The sequence below is a fragment of the Sphaerodactylus townsendi genome, linkage group LG11 (assembly GCF_021028975.2).
Source record: "Sphaerodactylus townsendi isolate TG3544 linkage group LG11, MPM_Stown_v2.3, whole genome shotgun sequence".
NCBI classification, from domain to species: Eukaryota; Metazoa; Chordata; class Lepidosauria; order Squamata; family Sphaerodactylidae; genus Sphaerodactylus; species Sphaerodactylus townsendi.
The window spans coordinates 47188573-47212884 of record NC_059435.1 but is presented as its reverse complement, the minus strand read 5'-3'; the positions used below and the strand labels follow the sequence as shown (position 1 = coordinate 47212884).

The window sequence follows — 24312 nt, the reverse complement described above, 5'->3', positions numbered from 1 at the left end:
GGCTATGTCACAAGAGCCCATAGAATGATGAATTGAACTATGGCATGTCTTTTATCTTGTTTTCAGGATTAGCCCCCAAGGCTTCACTGGCACATTGCAATTGATCTTCTGCATCAGCGGTTTGGTCTTTTCCTTTACTGAAGAAAGGTTTCCCTAGTTTTTCATGCTAATGGACACCTCACAGGTCAGGTCTCATTGTAAGATTAGAAATGGTGACATTAGCTAAAGCGGCAGAAGTCTTCTTTGCACATCAAAAATGTTAAGTTGATGCACCAGCCAGACCAGAAGGACCAAATACCGCACTCTCTGAACATTTCTGATTACTAAGAAGGACATTATGATTTCTTAAAACTCATGAAATACAACTTTTTCAAAGACAAGTATTCAGAAGTAAGTATTTAGGATATGCTTTTCCAGTTTAATGTTAGGAAATATGGTTCAATATTATTTGTCAAAGGATTTGGGAAGGATCATAACAAGTCTGCCCACAGGAGAATTCATAAGTCTGCTCTTCTGCCGCAACATTTTCCCCTAATAAACTCATAATGTCACCACACAGGGCTAAGTCCTGTGAGAATGTCCAATAAGGACTCAGCTTCTTTGCCAATGTATGTTTGGCCAACCAGATATGTAATGATAGCCAGATGCATGGGGGCTAGGGAATGGGTGATGTGCTGCACCGAGCAAAAAATTAATAGTCAAATACTGAGCATACACTCTTCTAAGACCACCAATATCAAGTAGTTCTGATTACAACTGCACTGCAAATTTCTTTTGGGTTTTACCAAATTATTATTTTTTTAGAAACCCATGGCTCATGATAAGATAAAAAATTAATATCTTCATATTAAAATGTGTATGTAGCAGGTTCAGCTCAAGGTGTTTTGACACCCAAAGAAAGGCGCATCTTATCATTTCCTGGGCCTGTACCACCTCCGGCCGGGTCCAAGCAAATCCCTTGCTGCACTGCTTCAATCTGTCTCTCTGGGCTCTGGATGTCATGCCAGTTATCCTGCTAATGGCAGGGAACTAATACAGCTCTTGTGGCTCATTGGGTGGCTCATCCAAAGAACTGGCCTGGGGAGGCAGTATAATTCAGGACACAAAATGTAAGCCCTTTAATCCACTACTTATTTCTTAGGAGTGGGAATCCGACTGATTTCAGAGCAAGTGATCTCTAAGTCATGTACTCAGGCCAAGTTTAGAATTCCTTAACAGAGTTTATTTATCATACTACTGAGTGTTGTATTATAGTAGCATACATGAACATATGAATGAATACATGTATCTATCCATTATCACTTTTCTAAACATTTATACACGCATCAGTGGAAACGAACCAGCTATAGGAGAAGGCAAAACAGAGGCTTTAAAAGCCTTTATTCTGAATTTCTATTCCACTTTGGTTTCCTTTCACATAGCTGCGGGTGAAGTATGTAAAAAAGACTTTTAAAGTGATAAAAGTGTACCAGTAAACAATAAAGCGACGTCTGAAACCACATGGACTCTTTTATAGCATCTGAGAGTCTACTATCAGACACACAAGCAATTAAATAAGAAATGCTGCACTTCACATGGATACTCCCAACAGCTGTTGTAGAAACATTCACTGATGCACAGATATTCCTCTCTAATCCCTTGCCTAAGCCTGACAACCACAATGCGCTTTGTGGAGTCAGCACAAATCAATGTATCTCATTTAATTAATGCTAAAGGGGAAAATAATCTCGCACTAATAAGGCAGCAGACAACCCATCCTGGACTGGTTGACTGTGCCCGAGGTCTTAAAAATAAACCGACATGAATTAAGAAGTGCATTACGACCTACATAAAAAAATGTAAACTTGCTTTGCTGTATCATAATGCTGACCAAGAGAAGAGCTACAAGATAAGATGGTTATAATCCTCAATGGTGCTTTTATATAGTGCTAGTCTGAATTACAATAGCAGGACGGGGAGGGGTTTGCCGGCAATAGCTGCCAGAAAAAAGCAATGATAGTCAGCCTTTTTGAGTTGCCAGTGATATCTGCTTCGGAAGTTTATAGTACACATTCACATTTCTATAGCCAGTAACAGCACTGGGAAGATCGCAAGGGGAGAAGAGAAATGCTGCCAAACACAGTAAACGCTTTGTGAGCTGCCACTTGATTTTCCACTTGATTGAAGACATTTTCAAAATGCTTTCAAAATGTTTTATTACTGCTGTGAAAACATTTTATGGTGTTGTATCCAGTCCCCCCAATTGGGGGAAACAGCATCACTTTCAATGTTGTTTAAATTAGGGAGCCCAGATTCTCCTTTTAAATCCACCTTAAAGGGAGAATCTGGGGTCCCAGTTGAAAGTGATGCTGTTTTGAGGTGGATTCTCCCCCACCCTGAAACAGCATCACTGGGGATCTCAGATTCTTCCTTTAAATCCATGCCGAAGGCGGTGGATTTAAAAGGAGAATCTGGGGAAATTTGGGGGTGCCTGCTGTCAGGGGTGCAATTGTTAAGCTAGCAGCACACAAATTTCAGGGTATCTTTAGGAGACTCTCCTGATGATACCACCTAGGTTTGGTGAAGTTTGGTTCAGGGGGTCCAAAGTTACGGACCCTCAAAGGTGTAGCTCCCATCTGCTATTAGCCCCCATTGGAAACAATGGGGGATGGGGCACCCTCTTTGGGAGTCCATAACTTTGGACTCCCTGAACCAAACCTCCCCAAACCTGGGTGGTATCATCAGGAGAGTCTCCCAAAAAATCCCTGAAATTTGGTGCTGCTAGCCTAAAATCTGCGCCCCCTGCAGGCCAAAATCTAAAATAACACTGAAAATACAAAACCCCCACAAATGAACATAAATTTTTGTGCCCCCCCACGTGACCAAATGGGAGGCGCCCAGGGACATTTGACTCCCCGTGTTCCCATGACAGATACACCCCTGACTTCTAAGCAGCATCTCTTTATACATACATTGGAAGCCAGATTTGTGGCTTCCATAGAAGTGGGTATGATAAAGTTAGTAACACTGACTTGGTTTGCTGTCATAAAGTGTAGACTATTTATGCTGCTGTCATATTCCCTTCATCCCTTACTGGAATGATAGCAATCTGATCTTTAGGCCAATACATGGGGTCAGCTGCTGGATACCAACATTGGTGAGTGCAGCTATTCAATTTCAAGCTTGCTGTCCTGGAGTTTAACAGAGTTTTTGCCTTGGTGAAAGGTTGGCTAACTGCACTTTCCCCCAACATGTCTGGATTTTCAGCCGACATCACCTTTTGTTGATCATAGGTATCTACATTTTCTCACAGTTTCTTTGTATAGCCACCTTTTTTCCTTGACTCCTCCTAATGCCTTACCAACTGCTAACCTCTAATACCCCACAGGATCAAAGGATGTGCACTTGTGGGCTACAGGTGCCCAAAATGTTAACTTATTTTCCTTTCTTGTACAGTGAAATTCTCCTTGATTACTCCTTTACTTGTAATATCCTGTTTGGCATAGGACCACCATTTATTTTTAATTTTTTTCTTGAAATGAGAGGCTGTTGCCAAATTTATTTCAGCAACATTTAATGTCCATGCAATTGTTTCTGACTTGGATTTATAGCGGTTATCATAAAGCACTTCTGTCCTCCCTTTGATTCACAGTTATATTGGTTTGTTGTTTCTCCTCTATGGGCAATAATCAAATTTTAAGTTATATTCTGAAATTATAGTTACCCTTGAATTTATATAATTGTTAAATTTTCTAAACATGCAGTTTAATTGATGACTTTTTTGCCTATATATTTTAAATAATTTATTTTCTCCTAGGTGTCTAAAAGCCAGTGTGCTAAACAGATTTCCTCAAATGAGGAAAAACTGGCAACCCCCATTTCCCATGAGTGCCAGATAACAAAGCTATTACTGTGCTAAGTATATGTAGCTGTGTAATGAACTGTGGGACTAAAAAGACAAATGTTCATTACAGTTTTCTTCATTTCATTACAGTTTTTTTCATTTCGTTAAATTTTCTGATCCTGGGGACTTATTAGGCTGCCAGAATGGCCTTTTCCGGTACTTTCTTGGGCTTAATAGAGGACTTTTCCTTGCAGGAAATGAGGACAAATACCCCTCCTCTTTCTGGCTACAGCTCATCACTGTCCCTTGCCTGTTTTGAAGGGAAAAGAGTAACCAATCCTGTGCTGGGGCTAGGGATCTTGGATGGGAACCTGATGAAACCTCTCTCTTCAAAGCTCAGTGCGCATTTCCGTAGGATCATTTAGCAGGGAGATGCCTTCCAGAGAACACCCTCTTATTGTGGAAGTATGGGTTATATCAGCCTGAGTCCTAGGAAAGGACTGAGGAGGTTGTAAGTTGTGTTAAGGAATATGTTCAGTGCAGATATGTTAGGGAATGGGTAATTAATGTTTTTGTCTGATAGCCCTACTTATTTGCATCTTTTGATTTTTTCTATTTTTATGTAATTTTTAATAAAACTTTCAAAAACCTTGCTGGGGTTCTTTGTACATCTTTGGCTCAATGGGTGCCCAATGGTTAAGTGGGATGGGGAACTTTTTAAGTTTCTCTACATCCATTCAGTCTTCATTATCATATTGTGAGGATCTTTGCACAATAACCAGAGTCTTTGGTGGAGACATTGGTTTTTTTGAAAGGATACTGAGAACAGGGTACAAGCAAGTTGTTTCTAGAACTAAGTTACACTACACAAGCTTTGGTTAATATTCTTTTTCCTAACACCCCTCCTCCTCCAGCCCATCCCTCAGCATCCCAGCGCAATGCGATCACTAGAAATGGTCTCAGGCTGTGTGAAGCCTTCAAGGCCAAATTAGAGATAAAAGTCCAGGTGCAGGCGTCCTTGGAGGGTAAAAAGAGAAGCTGCACAAATGTACACAAGCACAAGAATAACAGCAAAACAGTCAGGCTCTCCTGGTACCACCTTATCCTAGCTCCCTCCACAGTCTCATCGCAAGAATCAAGAAAGAGCTGAAATCTTGACAGGGTCCTGACACGTACTCCTGTTGTAGAGAAAATGTCTAGTTTACTAAAAAGTCACAGTATTCTTATTACCAGGTATTACCTACCAAATGTTTTAACTTTCCTTATTGCTTTGCATTCTCAAAAGCATTTTAGTTATGGAGTGGTATTCACTGTCTATTTAACGTACTGAATACCTGTGATAAATGGAGGCTTTCTTACACAATGTCATCTGAAAAAAATCCATTCAATAGAATTAATTCTATTCAGTTCCAATGATGTCTCCAAAACTATCCGTGTATTATTATTCTATTTTAAAGAACACTATGCCCACCAGCATGTGTTTAAGAAAGTGAAATTACAAATTATGGACTGCAATGATTTCTTTAACTGTGACTAAAATGATTTTTTTCCACTGTACCACAAAATAAAAAAGATTGGTAGGAATGGAGAAGTATTATCTTCGGAATTCAGTTCCATGGAATTCTCAAACAACAAGTTTGAATAAACACTCACGGATGGGCAAATACAAAAATTGCTGAAGACATGTTAAGAATTGATGAGAAACTAGAATGTATATTGAGCTGGCTTGGGATACCAAGAGTCATTGTTAAGCTTGAATTCATTTCATTTTGCAGTTTTCTTCATGCGCTGGAAAATTAAAAAGATAAAAACCATTTTGTTCTAAAAGCAAACTGGAAAATATTATGAATTCCCTGGAGGCAAGGAAACAACACAATGGAGAGCTGTGCATGGGCTAGCAAAATGAGAATTACCCATGAAAATATGCCAGCTAATTTGCCCAGGGAATGACAGGCCAATGTGAACTATCAACGCAGCATAAATATTCAACAGAGGTTAAATGCATAATAAGCCTATGATGTCTTCTGACTTCTTGAAGGTACAAAATGTTGGATCTTCAGTGCTTCTAGGTGAAACGTAAGTTTCACTAAAAGTACACACTACAGTCATAATGTACAAAGCAGTTCCGGGTATCACTGGAAAGTTAGTGCTGGCATTATACAAAACGTTAGTCCAAGATATTGTTCTAGAATAGCATTCATGCAAAAGCAGCTACCTTTCTATACTGATGCTGCTACCCCCCAAATACAGCCACTGAATTATGTATCCTGAAAGCATGTAGGATTAATGTTATTTTACACTTGATTTGCTATCATAATAAATGACATCAAACCAAAATCAGTGTGAACTTCAGTGAGGCTCAGACTTTTATCTACTGTTCATAGCCATCTGTGTGTCTCAAGGTGTGCTAACCTCAGAGTGTGAACAAAATAATTACAAAGGTTAATTTTTCATGTATTACATTCCTGTACTTGTACTAAACAATTTGGATTCCCTCTTACATATGATTTCCCTTCTACCACGAAAAAGAGCACTTCTATCAGCCTGCTTCCTATGCTTTGGAGTTCTATAAATAACAGCAAGAACCCGACCACCACAACTCATGAAAAACAGAGCCCAACATATTCTGGTAATGCAGAAGAAAGATATATAGCAGTGTACTAAGCAAGGATTGTACATGATCGCTAATGGGCTGATACTATCAGGCATAGCCCCCTCAGGTCTCCCCGCACCCCCATAAAATTTATTAAGGCAAAATGCCTGATTGACAGTGCAATTCTACACAAAGTTGTACCATTCTAAGTCCATAGACTTCATACAGTTTTATCCATCACTACAGATTTTGCCATTTTATTTAATACCGGACAGCCATTATAATAAAAAGTTTTAAAATAAAGCGTTGAGAGTTATCAAACACTAAAGAAATTAAGAGCAAGGTAAACAGATTCTTAAGAAAAACCACACCAGCCATCAAAGTGGATGATCAAGGATGCTCTGGCTTTGGTTTTTCTGCATTGGTCAGAAACTTAGAGCTGAATTACCCAATAGATTTGGCCTTTAGACTAGAGGGTCTATATAGCCCCTCCTAATTACAGGAATCTATGAATTTTACACATGTAATGGCTGGATGAAGAATGGTAAAAATATTAGCAATAATGAAACATTTAGAGTTTCATGAGATGTGAATGTAATTGCAAACCCACAAGTGTTGAACTTTTTTTGTGAGTTCCTGGCCCACACCAAGACTCCCTATCCCTCCCCAGCCCCAACCTATTTCACAAATTTCTTTGCTGAATTACAAAACAATCTAGAAAGATAACGCTGAATTGGCTTTGAGTGCCTTGAGCTATATCACATAGGTCTCAGCAGTGTTTCTTTCAAATTCATCAAATACTTAATATTTTAAAAAGACCAGAACTCTAAGCCAAACAAAAGAAGATATTTTTAAATACCATGACTGTTGCATCGAGATGTTTCAACGAGTCGGCCATTTTGATCATAGCAAGCCATGGCTTGGTAACGGTAGCCTTGTCCACACTCTTTGATGTCTCCTTGTACTTTCATTCCCAGTAATACATCCACTTTGCCCTCTGGTAAAATGCAGTCTGACCAGTTCCCCACAGGCTGGGCATTATACTTGTCACATGGACAAAACTGGGTCTCAATCAGTGGATAGAGCTGGACATTTTTGCACTTTTCCCTCTTCTTACTTTTCCCTAGAAGAGAATAAATCATCAAAGAATGCGGCCTGTTTTCTGGCACCAAGACCAGGTAATTTCAGCTGACCAGTCCCCTACAAAATGTCAAGAATTTGCCAACGTAAGTCCCCTTTTGCGTGTCCTAACTATAATGGCCTTTGGTCCCATACAATAAATACCACCTACCTACTTACCTAAAAGTGCCAAGCTTTTACAGATGATGTCTCAGGCACAGTACTACAATTGAATGGCGCAGCCCAAACAACCCCCCCTCCGGTTTTGCAACTACTATAATGATGCAAGACTGAAGAGTTTTATTCATGCTCAGTTTACTCATGATTTTTGGGGAGTTGATCCACAACACATGCCTTCAATAATGAGAATTTTCAAGGGAGGGTGTTGCTGTCATTGGAGGTGTCACACCATCAACTCTTTTAAAACCACTAAAATATTGATATATCACTAGAACATTGTAACAATAGTTTCAGCAGGTTCTCTGAATTCCCAGCTTTTCTTTTAAAGTAAGTCTCCAGTCTCTTCTCTTGTGCAGATATGCCCCTTTCCTTACTTCTCTACAAAGGAAGGTGCTAGAATCATACTTCTTTTTTAAAATGAAAGGTCGGAATTCACCTAAGCTGACAGCTCTATTGTTACAATGCTCTAGTGATATAACAATACTTTAGTGCCATTTAGAAAAAAGAAAAAGAAACTACTATCTTCAGGGTAGGGCAGTGGCGGGGGAGTAGTTTGACTACCACAGTCTAGTCATCAAGAAGTGGGCTGGAGGTGGGTGAGCATGACAAAGAAAACCAACAGAAACACTGAGGGAAAACATGTCTCAAAATCAGCTTCCAGAAAAAGGTTGGAATAAAAGTGGTCACAGAAGAATAGAAAAACCTTGGGGGAGGGGCAAAAAGTAAAGCCTAAAATACCAAAATGTGTGCAGAAATCAGGGAATAAACTGAAGCTGTATGGGTCCAGAATCCAGTTTTAACATGTATACTAGCCTTTCTGTACTGACAGCCTAAGTAGAATACAAATCTTACTTCTAACTATCATCCACATGGCCATGACTCTTTCTAAGGTCTGTAGGAACTAAAACACTATAAATAATAAATGATAATGGAGGACTTCCATTCTTTCTAGATGATTCACACCTTGGCCCAGGCAATAAACTGTCATAAAAATATCATTCAGAAATCAAATGTCTCTATTTTGGCCTGAAAAATTATTTCATATGGCATTTGCATTTCATCCTTTTGGGAAGCAAACCTAGAATACTAGCAAAATTAACACAATAAACAATGTACATTATAAGAACTTGTGGTTTTGGAGACATAAACAAAGCTAATTCAACTATGTATGTTGGTATTCTTTTAACTCTTACCAACTGGAGATCGTTTTCTTGTCCGAACTGCCCCACAGTCTCCATTACAAGAAGAGAACTTTGACCAGCTTGTGAACTGGCAGTCATCTTGGCAAGGGATTTGGCAGAGTTGTGTTAAAGGTGGTAATGAGCCTGCATACTTTAGGCACTCACTGATGTCAGCCTGTCCACCATCTTGTTTGCGACATGTTATTGCTGAAAACAGAAAATATTATGACTTGTTAGTAAGTACTTTGTCATATAATATACGTAGTAGCTAACCAGGGTCACCTTCATTCAGCAATATGTTTCTGAATAATATTGTTGCCTTAGCACTATAAATTTGTTTTCATATTTTACAAAGAACAAAATACTGCATCTCCCTTAAGTAATTCAAATCAGGAATTGGCACAAACAATGAAGCAAAAAATACAATGCAAGCCATTAAATGAAGGAACAAATAATGCCATCTTATTATACCACATTTTATTGAATAATTTATCCTCTCCATATTACTAACACACTGAAATAATAGATTTACTGGGATATGAATGGGAGACCAAAATTTCTAACTCTAAATACATTATAATTATATTTGTGAATGTTTTTAAAAACCTGAAAAGATAAACCTTCTTATGAGAATTATATTTTTTCCATGCAAAAAAAGAAAGGAATGTGTGTTTGTAAACACAAATTGAAAATGTCATTAAATTCCCATACAACAATACAAATGTTCTTCTCCACAAATCATCATGTTATAAAAGGAGTTGAATAGAAGCCAAAAAATCATTTCTTGTACTAACCTACTCCATGATAAAAGGTCAGTCACAAAGATAACCAAAGGGACTCATCTGCAGACAATGGGAAAATTCTGCATACCTGGATTATCGTTGGATATACGTCAAAATATTTGCAATTTTTTTTAAAAAAAATCCTCACACCTCCACTTGCAATGCTGAGAATCAGTTAATAGAAAAGAAACCACAAAAGGTAGGGGCACTGGGCAACAAGAGTTCTGAAAAGTTATTAGCATCTTAAATAATGAGTTGGGCAAGGGGATTTCCCAATAGTTTCCCCTAGCCATGATTCCTTAGGCCTTCATCTTGTATATTTTTTATTTAAAAAAAGGCATACATACTCAGCTACTGGTTACGCTTTAGTTAACATTGTCCATTTCCTCCAGAGATCTGTTGCTCATTTAATACCTAAAAGTAAACCTGTCTCTGGCTAGCCAAATTTATGTGATATGTTTCTAAATAACACAAATGCAAAAATCCACTTTCAAACACCCAGAATAATGTACTTTCAATCCACTTTTGATGCACTTTAGTGATAATTTGGAGGTGAATTCTTCCATTTCCAGAAGTTGCAAAGTGCACTGAAAGTAAATTGAAAGGCTCTTTCCACAAAGCACCAGAAGAGCGGGTAAAGGATGGATAAAGGAACCTGCTCTCCCTCCTGTACCGTTCGCATGCCTTCGTGCATGCAGCGACTGGAGAATGCGGAAGCAATGTGGGCTGCCATCGTGCCTTCACATGGAGGTGTGCCTTTAAAAAAAAACTCACTTCCCATGCTGTGTAGCTGCACAGGGAGGACGTTTAAAAACCAGGATGCGGGCAACTGTTCACTCAGTCAGAAGCTGCAATACACATTACAACTAAATAATCACAGATAGTGAGATTCTTGAAAAACCCTGGTGGGGGTCTATGGAATGTAGAGCAGACTCACATTAGGAGTGGGCTCCATGCGAAGTTCCTCTCCAACATGGGGTTTATCCCATGGTTAGCCCATGCTTATTGGCCCATGGGCCAAAGAGCATTATATAGTGAGTGTGAAAGTGCTGGAACAGCCAAATGTTTGTCTAACACAGGAACTCTGCTGAATGTCTCTATCAGGTTAACAAGTGACTCCTAACAATCGCAAAGATGCAAGTCTTCTACTAATTTCTTGTATATTTTGAACTGGGAGAAGTCAAAACAGGATTACTCTGATTTGTTGCATCAGGGAAATGGAAATTAAAGCCCCATTTGATAATGTCTTTAGCAATTCTTAGGCCGAAGTCTAGAGAAATATTCACAAATAACTTTTTGATGGGTATACCAGCTAACCAAATAAGGGTTCAAGAGCCTGCCCTTTCCCATCTACTCCGTTATTACTGCCCTCTTCTGACACTTCACACCCACTTGAGGAAAGTGGCTTGCAGATGGGTGCTTCAGACTGCAAGGGAACCTCTTGTTAACTCTCTGTTGCTGCAGGCAGAGGACTGGAAGGATGGAATACTCGGCAAGAAAGACAAAGTGAGAGGAAACAGAAAGGAAGAATTAAGAGGCCTGTAGCAGATTTGGTTTGCTACTATGTTTTGACTGCCAGTTTGATTATTTTATTTATTTATTTATTTATTTATTTATTGGGTTTATATACCGCCCTCCCCCGAAGGGCTCATTATGATGGTAGGCTTGCAGTATCTCTGAAGAATATGCCACAACCAATCTTTTATATTGTCTCAGGGTTGGTGGTGGAAAATGTGGTCAAGTTTCAGCCAACTTATGGCTACTCTGAAGGATTCTCAAGGCAAGAGCTATCCAGAGGGTGTTTGAAATTGCCTCCCTCTGCATAGGAATCCTGGACTTCTTGGTGGTCTCCCAGGTAACTACTTAAGGCACCTCAGCAGTGGTGGGATTCAGAAGGTTCGCACCACTTCGACAGAACTGGTTGTTAAGATGGTGCTTGTAAACAATCAGTTATTAAATTATTTGAATCCCACCACTGCATCTTAGGGTTACATACTGACAGAAATGGGTACAGATGATTCTACTGCAGAGTAAGTTCTCCTTCCCCTTGTCTTCACTAGTAACTTGGGACAACTTTTATCTCACCATAAGGTAACTTTTGGGGATGCAACAAAGCACATAAAGCTCATTCTGCTTTAAGAAAGGCCAGTCATAAATGAAGTTTTAAAAATTAAATAAATAATTTGGGTGCTGTGTGGTTTCCGGGCTGTATGGCCGTATTCTAGCAGCATTCTCTCCTGACGTTTTGCCTGCATCTGTGGCTGGCATCTTCAGAGGATCCTCTGAAGATGCCAGCCACAGATGCAGGCAAAACGTCAGGAGAGAATGCTGCTAGAACACGGCCATACAGCCCGGAAACCACACAGCACCCAAGTGATTCCAGCCGCGAAAGCCTTCGACAATAAATAAATAATATGCACCAATGCTGGGTTAGAATATGCAGCAAGCTAATAATGCAATTTAGCAAGTAATGCACTCATGAAAACAGGCTTCAAAGCAGAGGATTCCGGCACTGAGAAGTCATCTTGTTGCAGCAGCAGACTTGGAAGTAGAAATGGTTCTGGAGCAAGCAAAGCCAAGTGGACTGTGGACTCAGCAGTGCCAACAACAGACCACACCTCACCCACTGCTTCCTCCTGCAAACTGGAGCAGTACGGGAGGAGACAATTGCTGAACTGATGCCAGTACCATTTCTGATGAAAGGTCTGATCTGAGCCAGATAGGTGGCATTGGCAGTGGTGCTGGGCCTTGGCTTTATTTGCTCCTGGCCACCAGGGGCCCTCTAGAGTAGTGGTTCTCAACGTTCCTAATGCCGCAACCCTTTAATACAGTTCCTCATGTTGTAGTGACCCCCAACCCTAACATTTATCAATTTTACAGATAGAGAACACTGATGCAGAGAGTCGAGAAGGGCTTTCTCACTGGCCAGATGCAATTCCCTTCCCTCCTTGCTGTTAGAGGGGAAATTCAAGAAAATTCCTTATGAAAAGAGGCTTTGCCCCTGTCCTCTAGGTGAAATAGACACATTAAAACACATGTTATTTAGATGTCCCACTTTTGAAAAGCCCCGAAAGGAAATTCTCAGCCCAGCCATGATAAGTCTAATAGGCCTACACTACAAAGATGTACTGGCCTACATATTGGCAGGTAGGGACCAGAAAATTACACGGGCAACGGCCCGTTTTTGTTCTTTAATCTTTAAACACAATAAGATACTTCTGCTGGCTGAATAGTAAAGGGAGGGGAAGACTAAATTAATTGTGATCCTTAGAAGATATGGTCGGAGGCCTGAGTTTTTAGCAATGTCACTATAAGTTTTAGCAAGACTGCACAGGCACTTTACAAGTGTAGCTATACTAAATTTTTGATTGTCATAATTAATGTATTCTATCTATTGCTTGGTTTTTTTGCGAGTTGACCTTTTAGTAAATAGTCACTGACTGTGTATAAGTACAATAATAATTATATTAGTGTTGCAAATATTCCTTCTTGTAAATACCATAGATTATGTAACATTCCGAATAGTGCTTCTAGTACTCTTTTGACTATATATATATATACTATGGTAATGGTATCTTGAAACTGATGTACCATGATCTTGTACTACTGGTTGCTGACTGTAAATAAATGACTTTGACTTTGATGCAAAGAGTGTAGCTATACTAAATTTTTGATTGTTTGTCATAATTAATGTATTCTATCTATTGCTTGGTTTTTTCGCGAGTTGACCTTTTAGTAAATAGTCACTGACTGTGTATAAGTACAATAATAATTATATTAGTGTTGCAAATATTCCTTCTTGTAAATACCATAGATTATGTAACATTCTGAATAGTGCTTCTAGTACTCTTTTGACTATATATATATATACTATGGTAATGGTATCTTGAAACTGATGTACCATGATCTTGTACTACTGGTCGCTGACTGTAAATAAATGACTTTGACTTTGATGCAAAGAGTTTTAGGCGACCCCTGTGAAAGAGTCGTTCGACCCCCAAAGGGGTTGCGACCCACAGATTGAGAACCACTGCTCTAGAGCACTGGCATCTGGAAAATTTTCGGTAAGTTACATTGCCAGTCTGCCCCATTTTGATGTGAGAAGAGGGGTGTAAGAGAAAATGTTGATGGACTATAGAGTAGCAGATACTGCAACAGCAATAGTATTCTGGTTAAATAGCAGCCCAAAATCTCCTCTGAAAATCTTAATTTATGCACATCCTAATATACAGCATTTCAAGTTACGTAGTCTTATTGACCAAGTCCTCTGTGCATTATTTGCACGGTGCAAATGACATCTGGAACAAGAAACCAGTCTCTCATCACACAATGCCAGACTAATAATTAATCTTACGCACTCACATCAAATTGATTAGCAGCAAGAATAACAAATGTGATTATTGTGCATTAAGCACAAATAACTGTGAACTGGGCCCCTAAAACTTAAGGATCTATTTGCCAATAAAGTGCCATTTTACATGCATTCAGCTTAGTGAATGCACTGTTTCCCCAGTTTAACATTTGGGGTCTCCCAGAAGTAGGATACGAAATAAACCACTCTTCAGATTTTGCAAACCAATGACCTTGATATTGTCTGAGCTGATAGCACAGCTTGAAAGGCAACTCGAGGGGCCATAAACTGCTATATTATTATTATGGGAGTAGTTAAATACAAAGTCTGTTGTATATATGCATGTAAGTGCTATTTTGGATCACCTATCTGTTTCTCTCTCTTTAATAGCAAATACTCAGGGCACCAAATTAAACCACTTCCCTACCCATATTGAGGAAAAAAGGGTAAAAAAAGATTTCAAACAAAACGTATGATACTGCTTTAAATATTTGTGACTGGGAAAATGATAATTTCCACTGGATTTAAGCAACCCCCTTCTCTGTCATTCTCCACTCATGTTCAGAAGCAACAATTCCACAGATCAAAAAGTATCACTATCATCATGCTTTGCTGGTGTTTTCACAGCTTCTTAAATCTGTATTAGGGGACTGGGGGAAAAAATTATTCGGTAAATTTGGTAAAGTCAAATAAGGCAGATAGAAGTTGACTTTATTTGGCCGTTTACCATTTTTTTAAAGGTTTTAAAAGCCGAACCTGAAATTTACCAGTTCTTCCAAGCCACAGGGGGAGAACTTCAACTGAATGCTGAGCTTGGCGGGGCTGAGCTGAACATTCAATTCTCACCTTCCCCCCGCCCTTTCCCAGATTCACATTTCCCAGGTTCCCTTCAGTTCAGCATTCAGCTGAAGCTCTCCTCCCTGCACTGCTGATTCCCAAGTCCACGTGGAACTGGGAAATGGCAACAGGGATGGGGAAGCAGGGGCTTCAGCTCCAGCCCAAACAGCTGAATCATATTCAGCTTTTTCAGCCCCAAGGCTATTCGGCTCTTTTTTCAGTAAAGTGGAAACCCAAAACCACCCCTAATCTGTACAATATTTTAGCTGAAATATCCACTGATGGTTTCTTTTAATGTAGGCTGACCAGCCGTCCCGCCTTCGCACAATTTGTCCCGCGTCCCGCGGGTTCTTTCCATTTCCCCGATTTTGGGGAGGCTGCTGCACTGCCTTCTGGGGCGCAAGGCAGTGAGGCAGCCTCCCGCGCGCGCGGCCTCAGGAGCACTGCCTTTAGGGGCACTGCCGTTTCCTGCCCTGTGACAGGGCAGGAAACGGAAGCACCCCAGAAGGCAGTGTGCTCCTGCGGCTGCGCGCGCATGCGCACGCACAGCCACCTACCCCAGTCCCAGGTTCACAAGGTGACCATCTGGTCATCTTATTTTAATGGGTGGTGGTGGTGGTAGATATGATTGTGGTGGTTCTAGATTTTATTATTAATTACCCTTCCTTTAGATATCTACATTGTTCTAGTAACTTTTATTCCCGGTTTTTGTTTTGTTTTTGCTATGAGAACATACTTCCCCTTGAGGCAAGATCAGGAAACTATAAAGTATATTAGACCCCAAAAAGAGAGCTTTATTTAAGATTTTTTTTTAAAAAAAATTAATCTTGAAAACTACACAGGCATTTGAAGTATCTTATGAAACAGGGTAAAGATGTGATGCATGTAGACTGACAATTTTATTACAGATACGTCCAACTAGAATGGTACGTGTACTATGACTTTACTTCTTTTTCACTGCTGTATGCTAAAATTGCTGTAGAAAGTTGACAAATCCACTCTTTCTTCCATGATTGAGAGCTTGTTCCATCAGTTCTGGGTTTGCCTGAGAATATTCAGATTTATGCAAAATCAGATGGAATGCAGTACGAAAAATAATTATTAATGCAAGTTCTTTGAAATGTTGTCATTCATTTCCAAAGCAGGCCTGGTTAGCCTACTATACCTTCAGTTTTTGCCGATAGTTTCAATTGCTTTCTTATAATGGTACTTCTAGTGCCACTTCTTTAAAATGGTTATTACAAATTCTGCATATTGATATCCTATAGGATAGTAACCACTTTGTGTCACCTCACAGGTACTGTTCCGCACTACCATCATTCTCCATATTGGATCAGAAAAGACCTGCTTTCCTTCACATTTAGGCTGAAGGACAATCCTTACTGTGCAATCGGGGTTGGGGGGGTTGGGGTGAAGACACACTGGAAGCAGAGGAAAGGTTGTGCCTGTGTCCATGCCACCAGAACATGTGAAGTGGCATGGATGCCAATGCTGAGGGACTTACTCTGGCAACCAGCCACTGCAGCACCCAAACATGGAAGCTGGGTGATGTGGCAGCTAGCTGCTACCACAAATGTCTGTCAGTGTGGAGGGGGGCGTTCTTGGAAGTGGCATTTTTGACCCCAAAACACCCCCTCCCAGTGGCACAGACTTACAACACCAAAAAGGTCGTGTAAGTCATTTTTTGCTATTGGCTTTCCCAGGGAAGAAAGGAGTTTCTTCCCCAGGGAAGAAAGGAGTGCCCATGCTGCCAATAACTTCTTTGCCATTCTACAATCCCTACCTTGGGATTGGGCTGTTAATCTTTCAGCAGCTTGTCATCACACCCTCAATTCATCTCCAAGCAGCCAGTTTCACATTCAATATTTCTATCCCAAACATACAGCGGCAATCCAGGCTATTGAGGAACCCGTAGGTTGGGTGTGTTTGCAGGGGGGATCCAGCATCCAAAGAAAGCTTCCTCCTTACCAAAGCTGTGCCACTCTACATTGCATCTTCCCAATCCCACTTTGACTAAGAGAAACATTGCTTGTCTTCAAAGACGTGGGGTTGGGGTAGAATGCATAGGATTAGTTATTTGGAAACAATAAGAACTCTGTTCCACAGTACAAGTTTCCAGAAACATAAATGAAACTGTTTTATGCGACAATTGGGTTGATGTCTACCAGTTTTCACTATTACAAGAAAGAACAGAATTCATTCAAGTGAAATGACTTTTGTGCTGGGTCTCTGTTGGGTGGTTACATAATACAGAAACAGAATACAAGGCCTTGCACAATTGCCAGTCTCAACTTCAGAGAGGTTCTTGATCAAAATAGCAAGGCTTTTATAAGTCAGGCATGAAATGCTGTGGAGTAGCAGTGTCAAGGGAAATGTAAATTTGCACTGTACAGCGATATGTTTTATTTCTGATAGGGGTCTTAAAGCCATTTTTTTCAAGATCTCCAATATTACTCCATTTTTTCCTTTCATAGGAATGTGTGGAGCTTTATATATGAAGCTCAGACTTAGAAAAAAATTAGATATGCCTTTTGAACAGCAATTAAAATCTATACAGGCATCTCCATCATTGCATTTTTAGTTCTTATTTGTGCCCTAGTTCTTGACCTCACACCTGAACCTCCATTTTCAGACTAAAAAACAGACATCTCTTTCTCCTGGTAACAGATTAGGGGCATTAGAACTGTGCATACTGGCATTATACCAACTGCAGGTATTGGGAACATGCAGCACTTACAATTCATTCAGTAGGCACAGTCGTATATTGTTCCTTCTTGGCATGACCCAGGGAATGCTTCCCAGTGGAGGTTTTGTTTTTGTTCCTGTTTCTTTGACAATCCAGATGTGATCCAGATAGGCATAGACAACATTCTAACCTCTCCCCTTTCTTTCCACCCTACCCCTGCTTTTACCTTTTTGTCTTTTTAATTTTACACACACACACACACGCACACACACACACACACACATTGCTAATCCACCCCAAGGCAGCCTGGGTAACACTGGTATTGGTCCATGGATGGTTTGTCTGCTCACTCCGCTGGCTGGACCAAGCAAAGCTGGATCTGGTCAGTTTTCTGGATCAGCGTACCGTGAGGACAGAAGGCAAGGCAACACCTGGCCTTGTTTGTGGAGCCATCTCTTTTTTTATTGTGGCATTTCAAGGGCTTGTTTGGAGAGTCCTACTGGGTTGCAGGAAGCCCGTCAGGCAAATCAACTTTCTTGCATGACAACCTCTTGGATAGATCATATTCCTGCCCCCAACCCATCCTCATAGTTGGGAATACTGCTCCTGCTGCCATGGCTTTTTCTTGGCTAGTCTAAACTGTAGTGGGGCCATAGCAAAGCACCAATGTCCTGGGTGGATCCTGAAGTGGTTTGGTGCTGGTTGGCAGACTCCCTCATCCTTCTGCACCTAGTGCCAAACAAGTAATGTGGGCAGACTCCACTGGCCTAGGCTGGAGTCTTCCAGACGATCAGTCTACCAGCTGTTTGATAGTAATGGGGGGAGAGGCTTCAGGCTCTTAAGGGAAGCAGTTGGACCCTTGAGCAGCACAGGAGTATCTTGAGGAGGCAGAGGAGTCTCAATCCAGGCACCACTCATCTTGGTCATGTGGGGGGCATATTTGCCCACTTGCCCCCTCCCTCACCGCCTCACTCACCTACCACTTACTCTCTCGCCGCCTAGATTCCCCACCTGCCTGCTGCTTTGGAGCGGTAGGGGCGCAATTTTGGGGGGTCCAGGGGCACCGTTTTAGTACTTTAATATTTTCTGCCAGAACACCACTGCTGAACAGCCCTCAGGCCCCAGTAACTATCCACCTTACCAGGGGCTGGCACTGGGTATGTCTAAAAAGAGGAACATGTGAATTTTGACATAAACCCTGATTTTTCATGGTTCTGGTTCATATGTACTGGCACTGAAAATCCATGCGATACCCCCTTCAGACAAAACAGAGACAATGTGTAAAGCTCTAAATTCTAGAACTCTCTCCCCAGGAAGACTTATCTATCCCCTTCTGTTGCTGTCTTATGTCAACAGTTGAAGATTTTTTTGGTTCCTCTGGTATTCCCTCCTTCCTGCCCTATGTTTTAATTCTTGTTTTTATGTTTTTGTATGGGTATTTTTGCTTTGTTTTAAAAATGTGTTTCTGATTGGTTTTCATGGTTTTTAAGATATATTTTTATAATGTCTATTTCACTTTGTGGCGCCCCAGGTGGCGGGATGCTGTTTTGTGCAGGCTCCTGAATTTGACTTGCTAGTGCCTTGAGTCCCGGAGTAGCCTCAGAAGTGAGAGAGGAGGACTCACTGGCTGCCTGTCTCTCACACTTCACACAGTCCCCCAGAGCTGGGAACAGGAGACCTGGCTTTTTTCTTGGCCTGGGCCCTCTCTGCCCCTATAAAATGGTCACCCTGTCCTCCCAGTCAGCCACGCCAGTCCTGGACTCAGGGTTGGGTGTGTGCCCACCCTTCCTGGGTCATAGTGGTTGCTTGCCCTGTGTCTTGCTATTGTGATCTACCCCCTCCTATATGCTTTCCCAGCCCCACTCAGCTGCCTTGCTCAAGATGTCAAGGCCTGGTTGCCTATGCCAGGTTAATTTGTGTCTGAGGCTCCCCCTCCTGCCTTCTCCCCCAGGCAGGGGTCTGCTCCCATAGTGCCTGGCTGCTACCAAGCCTCTTGGGCCACCTGGCCCTTTCTTAGCCTGTGTTGCCATTCTTTATTAACCACTGCCCAGCTTTGTCCAGTGCATCCTGGGTGATGACAGAAGGTGAGGAGGCCGCCAAGGCTCCTGGGGTGATGAGAGGCAGGGTTAGTTACCCAACTAGCAGGCCCAGCCAACTCCACTCATCCTGACATGGCATTGGGATGGGGGTGCACTGGCAACTAGTCTGCCTGAGTCCTGGAAAGAGGCACCTGTCTCTAGGCTGTGTGTGGGTGCCATTCTGGGACACACTTGTTGGCAGTCTCAGTGGCCCTGATGAGGGCAAAAAGGTTGGGTACAAAGTTTGCAAATAAATAAATAAATTCATTCTATATGTAGCTGCCAGGTCTCTCCATATGAATGGAAAGGACCATTGTTTTCCGATGGTAAGATGTTTTCCGATGGTAAGATGGTTCTTACCTTCTGTATGAAATACATTGTGTTTTATTAGGCTGCATGTATGATTACATAAACAACAAATTGGAAAAATATTAATATCCTTGCTGACATAATGAAAAGAACTGTATTTCGTTTTGTTTCAGTCTAAAGAGATGACATGTTCATTTACACCGACATGATTTGCAATAAAATCTCCATTATATAGGACAGCTAAAATCAGAGCTGTCTTGGAGGATGAATCATGCTAATTTTCTGATTCACACAGGCAACTTTGCAGTCATACAAGCTCAGTGATAAAAAGGTTGAAAAATGCAAACACACTAATCTTTAATTAGAAAAGCAAGACATGAATATGTTCTAATTATGCCTATGAACTGACTAGGGCAGTCTCCTCCACATATATTTTACTGGCTTCTGTCACTTAATTTCCAAAAGATTCAGGACAGCAAGCACCATTGAAAAAAAAAAGGCCAGGCAGACAGATGGCCAATAAATACGCATGTGTCATTCATGCTTGTCCTATCATGTACCCTATTGTTTCTAATAGAATCAGTATTGTGGGACTAAAGGGGTACTGCCAGAACTAGATGGCAACAGTGACCTACAGAAGGCATTTCTGGACTAACTTCAAAACCTCATTTAATGAACAGTAGTGTTCAAAAACTTTCCAATCCATAAAAAAATAACAAAAATACATGATCTACTAAAGAGAAACTCCATGTTTCAAAACGAGAGAGCGGCTCAAGTCATCACAGTACTTGCCAAACTATGAACATAAAAATGTGCCTTCTAGAAACAAGGTAAAGACTATCTATCAACTTCAGAGCTGAAATACATATGTTTGTTATACCATTCAATCACAAATAAATATACTTAATTCTCAACATGGCTAAACCTGTGAATATTTAAATTCAGAAACTGGAGCCATGAACAAACAGGATAGAACTTTCTACAAACAAAAAAAGCATCAGGTTTGCAGAAAAATCTGTAATCTTAAAAAAAGCACACTGGAGAGTTAAATCACCACAAAGTAATAGAAGAAGCACCTGTACATTTAAAACGCAAAACCCCTCTGTGGCTGTTGTGGAATTTGTTAGGCAACCACAATGATATTGCCAGCCTTTAAGCCTTGGTAAAAGGAAGGGGAAGGGGACTTTCCTGAGCTGTTTTGGACTTCAAGGGAGTACTTACTGAGGCAAGGCCCGTGCTGCAACCACCAAGCAATCTGCTATACCCCAGCTTGCATGACTCACACAGGCCCAGCTGCTTCCACTGTTTAACAGCAGCCACTCCATGAAAGCCAGCATGGTGAAGTGGTTAAGAGTTTCAGACTAAGGCTGTTTCTGCACAGCCAGCTGAGCAGGGGTGCATTGGCATAGTTTATGCTGATGCACCCCCCCCCCCCCAAGACCATTCGCATGAACGGTCCGGCTGGCTATGCAGCCGGAAGCACAGCCTTCGCACAGGCTGCACCGCTTCCAAACAACTCCTACCTCCTGCCTTCTGTCGCGTTGTGGAAGCCAAGGGACACACCTCCATGGCCAGAGCAACCGCTCTGTGGTCAGAGGCCAGGAGGCATGTCCCCTGGCCTCCACAAAGTGATGAAAGGCAACAGGCAACAGGAGGCGTCCAGGAGGGCTGCGGGAAATACGCCGGCTTCCACCCAGTGCCGTTGCTCGGCACCAAATGGAAGCCAGCGTTTTCCAAAAACACCATGGGGGGGGGGGGGGAGAGAGCCACTGCATCAATTTGGCAGCAGTGCCTGTGCGAAGGCTCTCCCCCCCAAAAATGGTGTTTTACCAGCCAAAATCAACTATTTCGGCTCATGAAGAAACAGCCTAAGATCTGGGAAATGCAGATTTGAATCCCCACTCTGCTGCAGTGCTCACTGGATGACCCTGGGCCAGCCATAAACAATCCTCCTCTTACTTCATAAGCTTGTTGTGAGGATTAAAATGCAAACAAGGATAATGATGTAAGCTACTTTGTATCCCCATTGTGAAGAAAGGTGGGCTACAAATGAAGAAAAAATGCTGAAGATAGGAAGTAAAATAAGGTAGGTTGGTCAGTGTGAAGGAGAGAAGGAAGAAGGGAATGGTGAGGATATGAGAATTGTCAGGAGGTAAAAAGGAAATAGTATGGGAGGGGGATAAAGGTGAAAGTGAACATAATTTTTTTCTAGGTATTAACTGCTATGGGAAGAGCAAAAACTAAATATAGAGGGGCAGAAAAAGGTAAGTTGGTTGGTGGGTGGTGTGGTATCTTGGACCACACAGGTGCAGCATGAGAAGATGAGTCTGTATCAAAGGAAGAACACAAGCAGTCTCCTTGGCAGACACTTCCAGTGAATGTGGGATCTGAGGACCTTCCAAAGGGATCCTGAGCCAGCACCAGTACCATCCTCCTCAGCCTGCAGGGCCCTCAGGTCTGGAGGCCCCATCATGGATTTATGCATGACCAGACCCATCACAATCACCCAAAGCACCCCAGGGGCAGAGGAGGCAAAGATCTAGGGTTGAGGTATGTACTGGGTGCAGGAGAGAGCACCTGACAGCCTGTGGCCTCCCCCTGCTAAGGGAATGCTAGATTTTGTGACATTAAAAACATTATTTTTAAAAATACGTTCTTATTTTTTTCCACAGCACAGGGTGGAGAGGTGTCCAATGTCTGCACATATCTGTACCTGGCCCAAATGAAAAAAATTCTTATGAGGACTGATTTCAAAACTGGATACATAATATCATGTCAGTAGTTCAATTCTATGAACAAAAGGCATCATTAACTCTCCATGTGATTGGAGTGTTTTGAGTTAATGTCATTCTTGTACAGCATTTGTGAGAAAGAACACTTCATGACATGGCAGGTCACAGTGATGCCCTAGCATAAATTATAAATTACAAATCATTCTAACCTCTGGCTTGTAGACCAGGACCACAAGTCTCCTGAGCACCTGGACTATCTTGACGAACATACCAGGGTACAAGTTGACACCTGCGCCATTTATGTGTCTTCCACCTTTAACAAGAAAATGATCATATCACATTTGTTAAAGTTTATTCTGCACACACATTTTTTTTAAAAAATCATTAATCTATTCTCATTCAATCTCGTTCTCATTCAACCCACTCCACTATTTTCTAGTAGAATTTGTGTCTAGTATTCATATATTAGTTGCTGATAATCTGTGCATTTGAAGAAACATCTCTAGGGTCCAGTTCCACATAGATGGGTAAATGTGTATTGGAATGCACTCATTCAGAGTGTCAGTATGTGCTCACATGACTGTTTCTTCATTAAAAAAAAAGACAGATGAAAAGGAATTTTATGAAGAGCTTTGGATTTCCACATGAGTGAAAACTACCCTTAAGACTCTTAGGAGAGGGTCCAAGTCTTTCATCACTGATTGCTTAGCCTTACTACTATTCTCACAAAATTAGATCCAATGATTCCCTTCCACTAAGTCTTCCCATGATAAAGAACAACTTCTTCCTACAGTTTACTTCCAGAACAGCAAAAAACTAAAATAAAAACTTTTTCTGCTGAAGAATAGCTGAGCAGAAAGAAGTAATTGGTCCCAACCTGGAAATAAGGAATCATTCAATCCAACCACTATAATTAATAATAATTCTATTGCCAAGATGGGTGCCAAGAAGCCTATTTTGGAATTTCACCTCCACTAGCATGATGCAAACTTTATGTTTAAAGTCTCTATGGGTCCTCCCGTGCTTCTCTGTGGAAGTCATTTTAATTGCTGCTTCAAAAAAAGGTCTGCAGCAGATTGAATTTGGGAAATGCAGGCCTAGCACAAAATAAACTTAATGTCAATTCAAAGGAATAACAAATTGGTGGGAGTCTGCACAAGATCTACACTTGAATAAATAACCTCAATAAGAGCTTACAGAATTATTCAGATTCCTACTGCATTCAATTATCTTTTACTTTTGATGCACATATTTAAACACCAATGGCTGCCTCGCATAAATAAAAATTTTCACACTAGGGATGGTTCATAACTCTACATCCAAACAACTTTAATAAAAAAAGATGGTTGCGATAGTATCTTTCTAAGTTTCCATTTTTAAAATCTATCTGAAAATTTCCACAGGGTCTTGATTCATCATGCACAAAATAACTTTGCATCCCATTTTGTTAAAAGTATATATGGCATTTCATGGTGCAAGATAGCAGAGTTTTGAATTTTGAAAAAAAAATTGGGGGAGAAAATATGTATAACTGCTATAATTTATTGATGCCATCAACTAACACTAATTATTTAATGAGTTACAGCTCTAAGAATCTTCAATCATTTCCATGAAGCATAAAAGTGAGTTGCTTGTTACATG

The 24312-nt window shown here is 41.0% G+C and overlaps 1 protein-coding gene across 1 annotated transcript in view; it reads right to left on the bottom strand.

The window, feature by feature from the left end:
* Positions 1–24312, bottom strand: part of THSD7A (thrombospondin type 1 domain containing 7A) — a 324043-nt gene that overhangs the window by 47355 nt on the left and 252376 nt on the right. Inside the window, exons 13-15 of the mRNA XM_048510570.1 lie at positions 22881–22984; positions 8909–9103; positions 7276–7539 (exon numbers count right to left, since the gene is read on the bottom strand). Coding sequence (XP_048366527.1) covers positions 7276–7539; positions 8909–9103; positions 22881–22984 — 563 coding nt within the window. The remainder of the gene's footprint in view (positions 1–7275; positions 7540–8908; positions 9104–22880; positions 22985–24312) is intronic.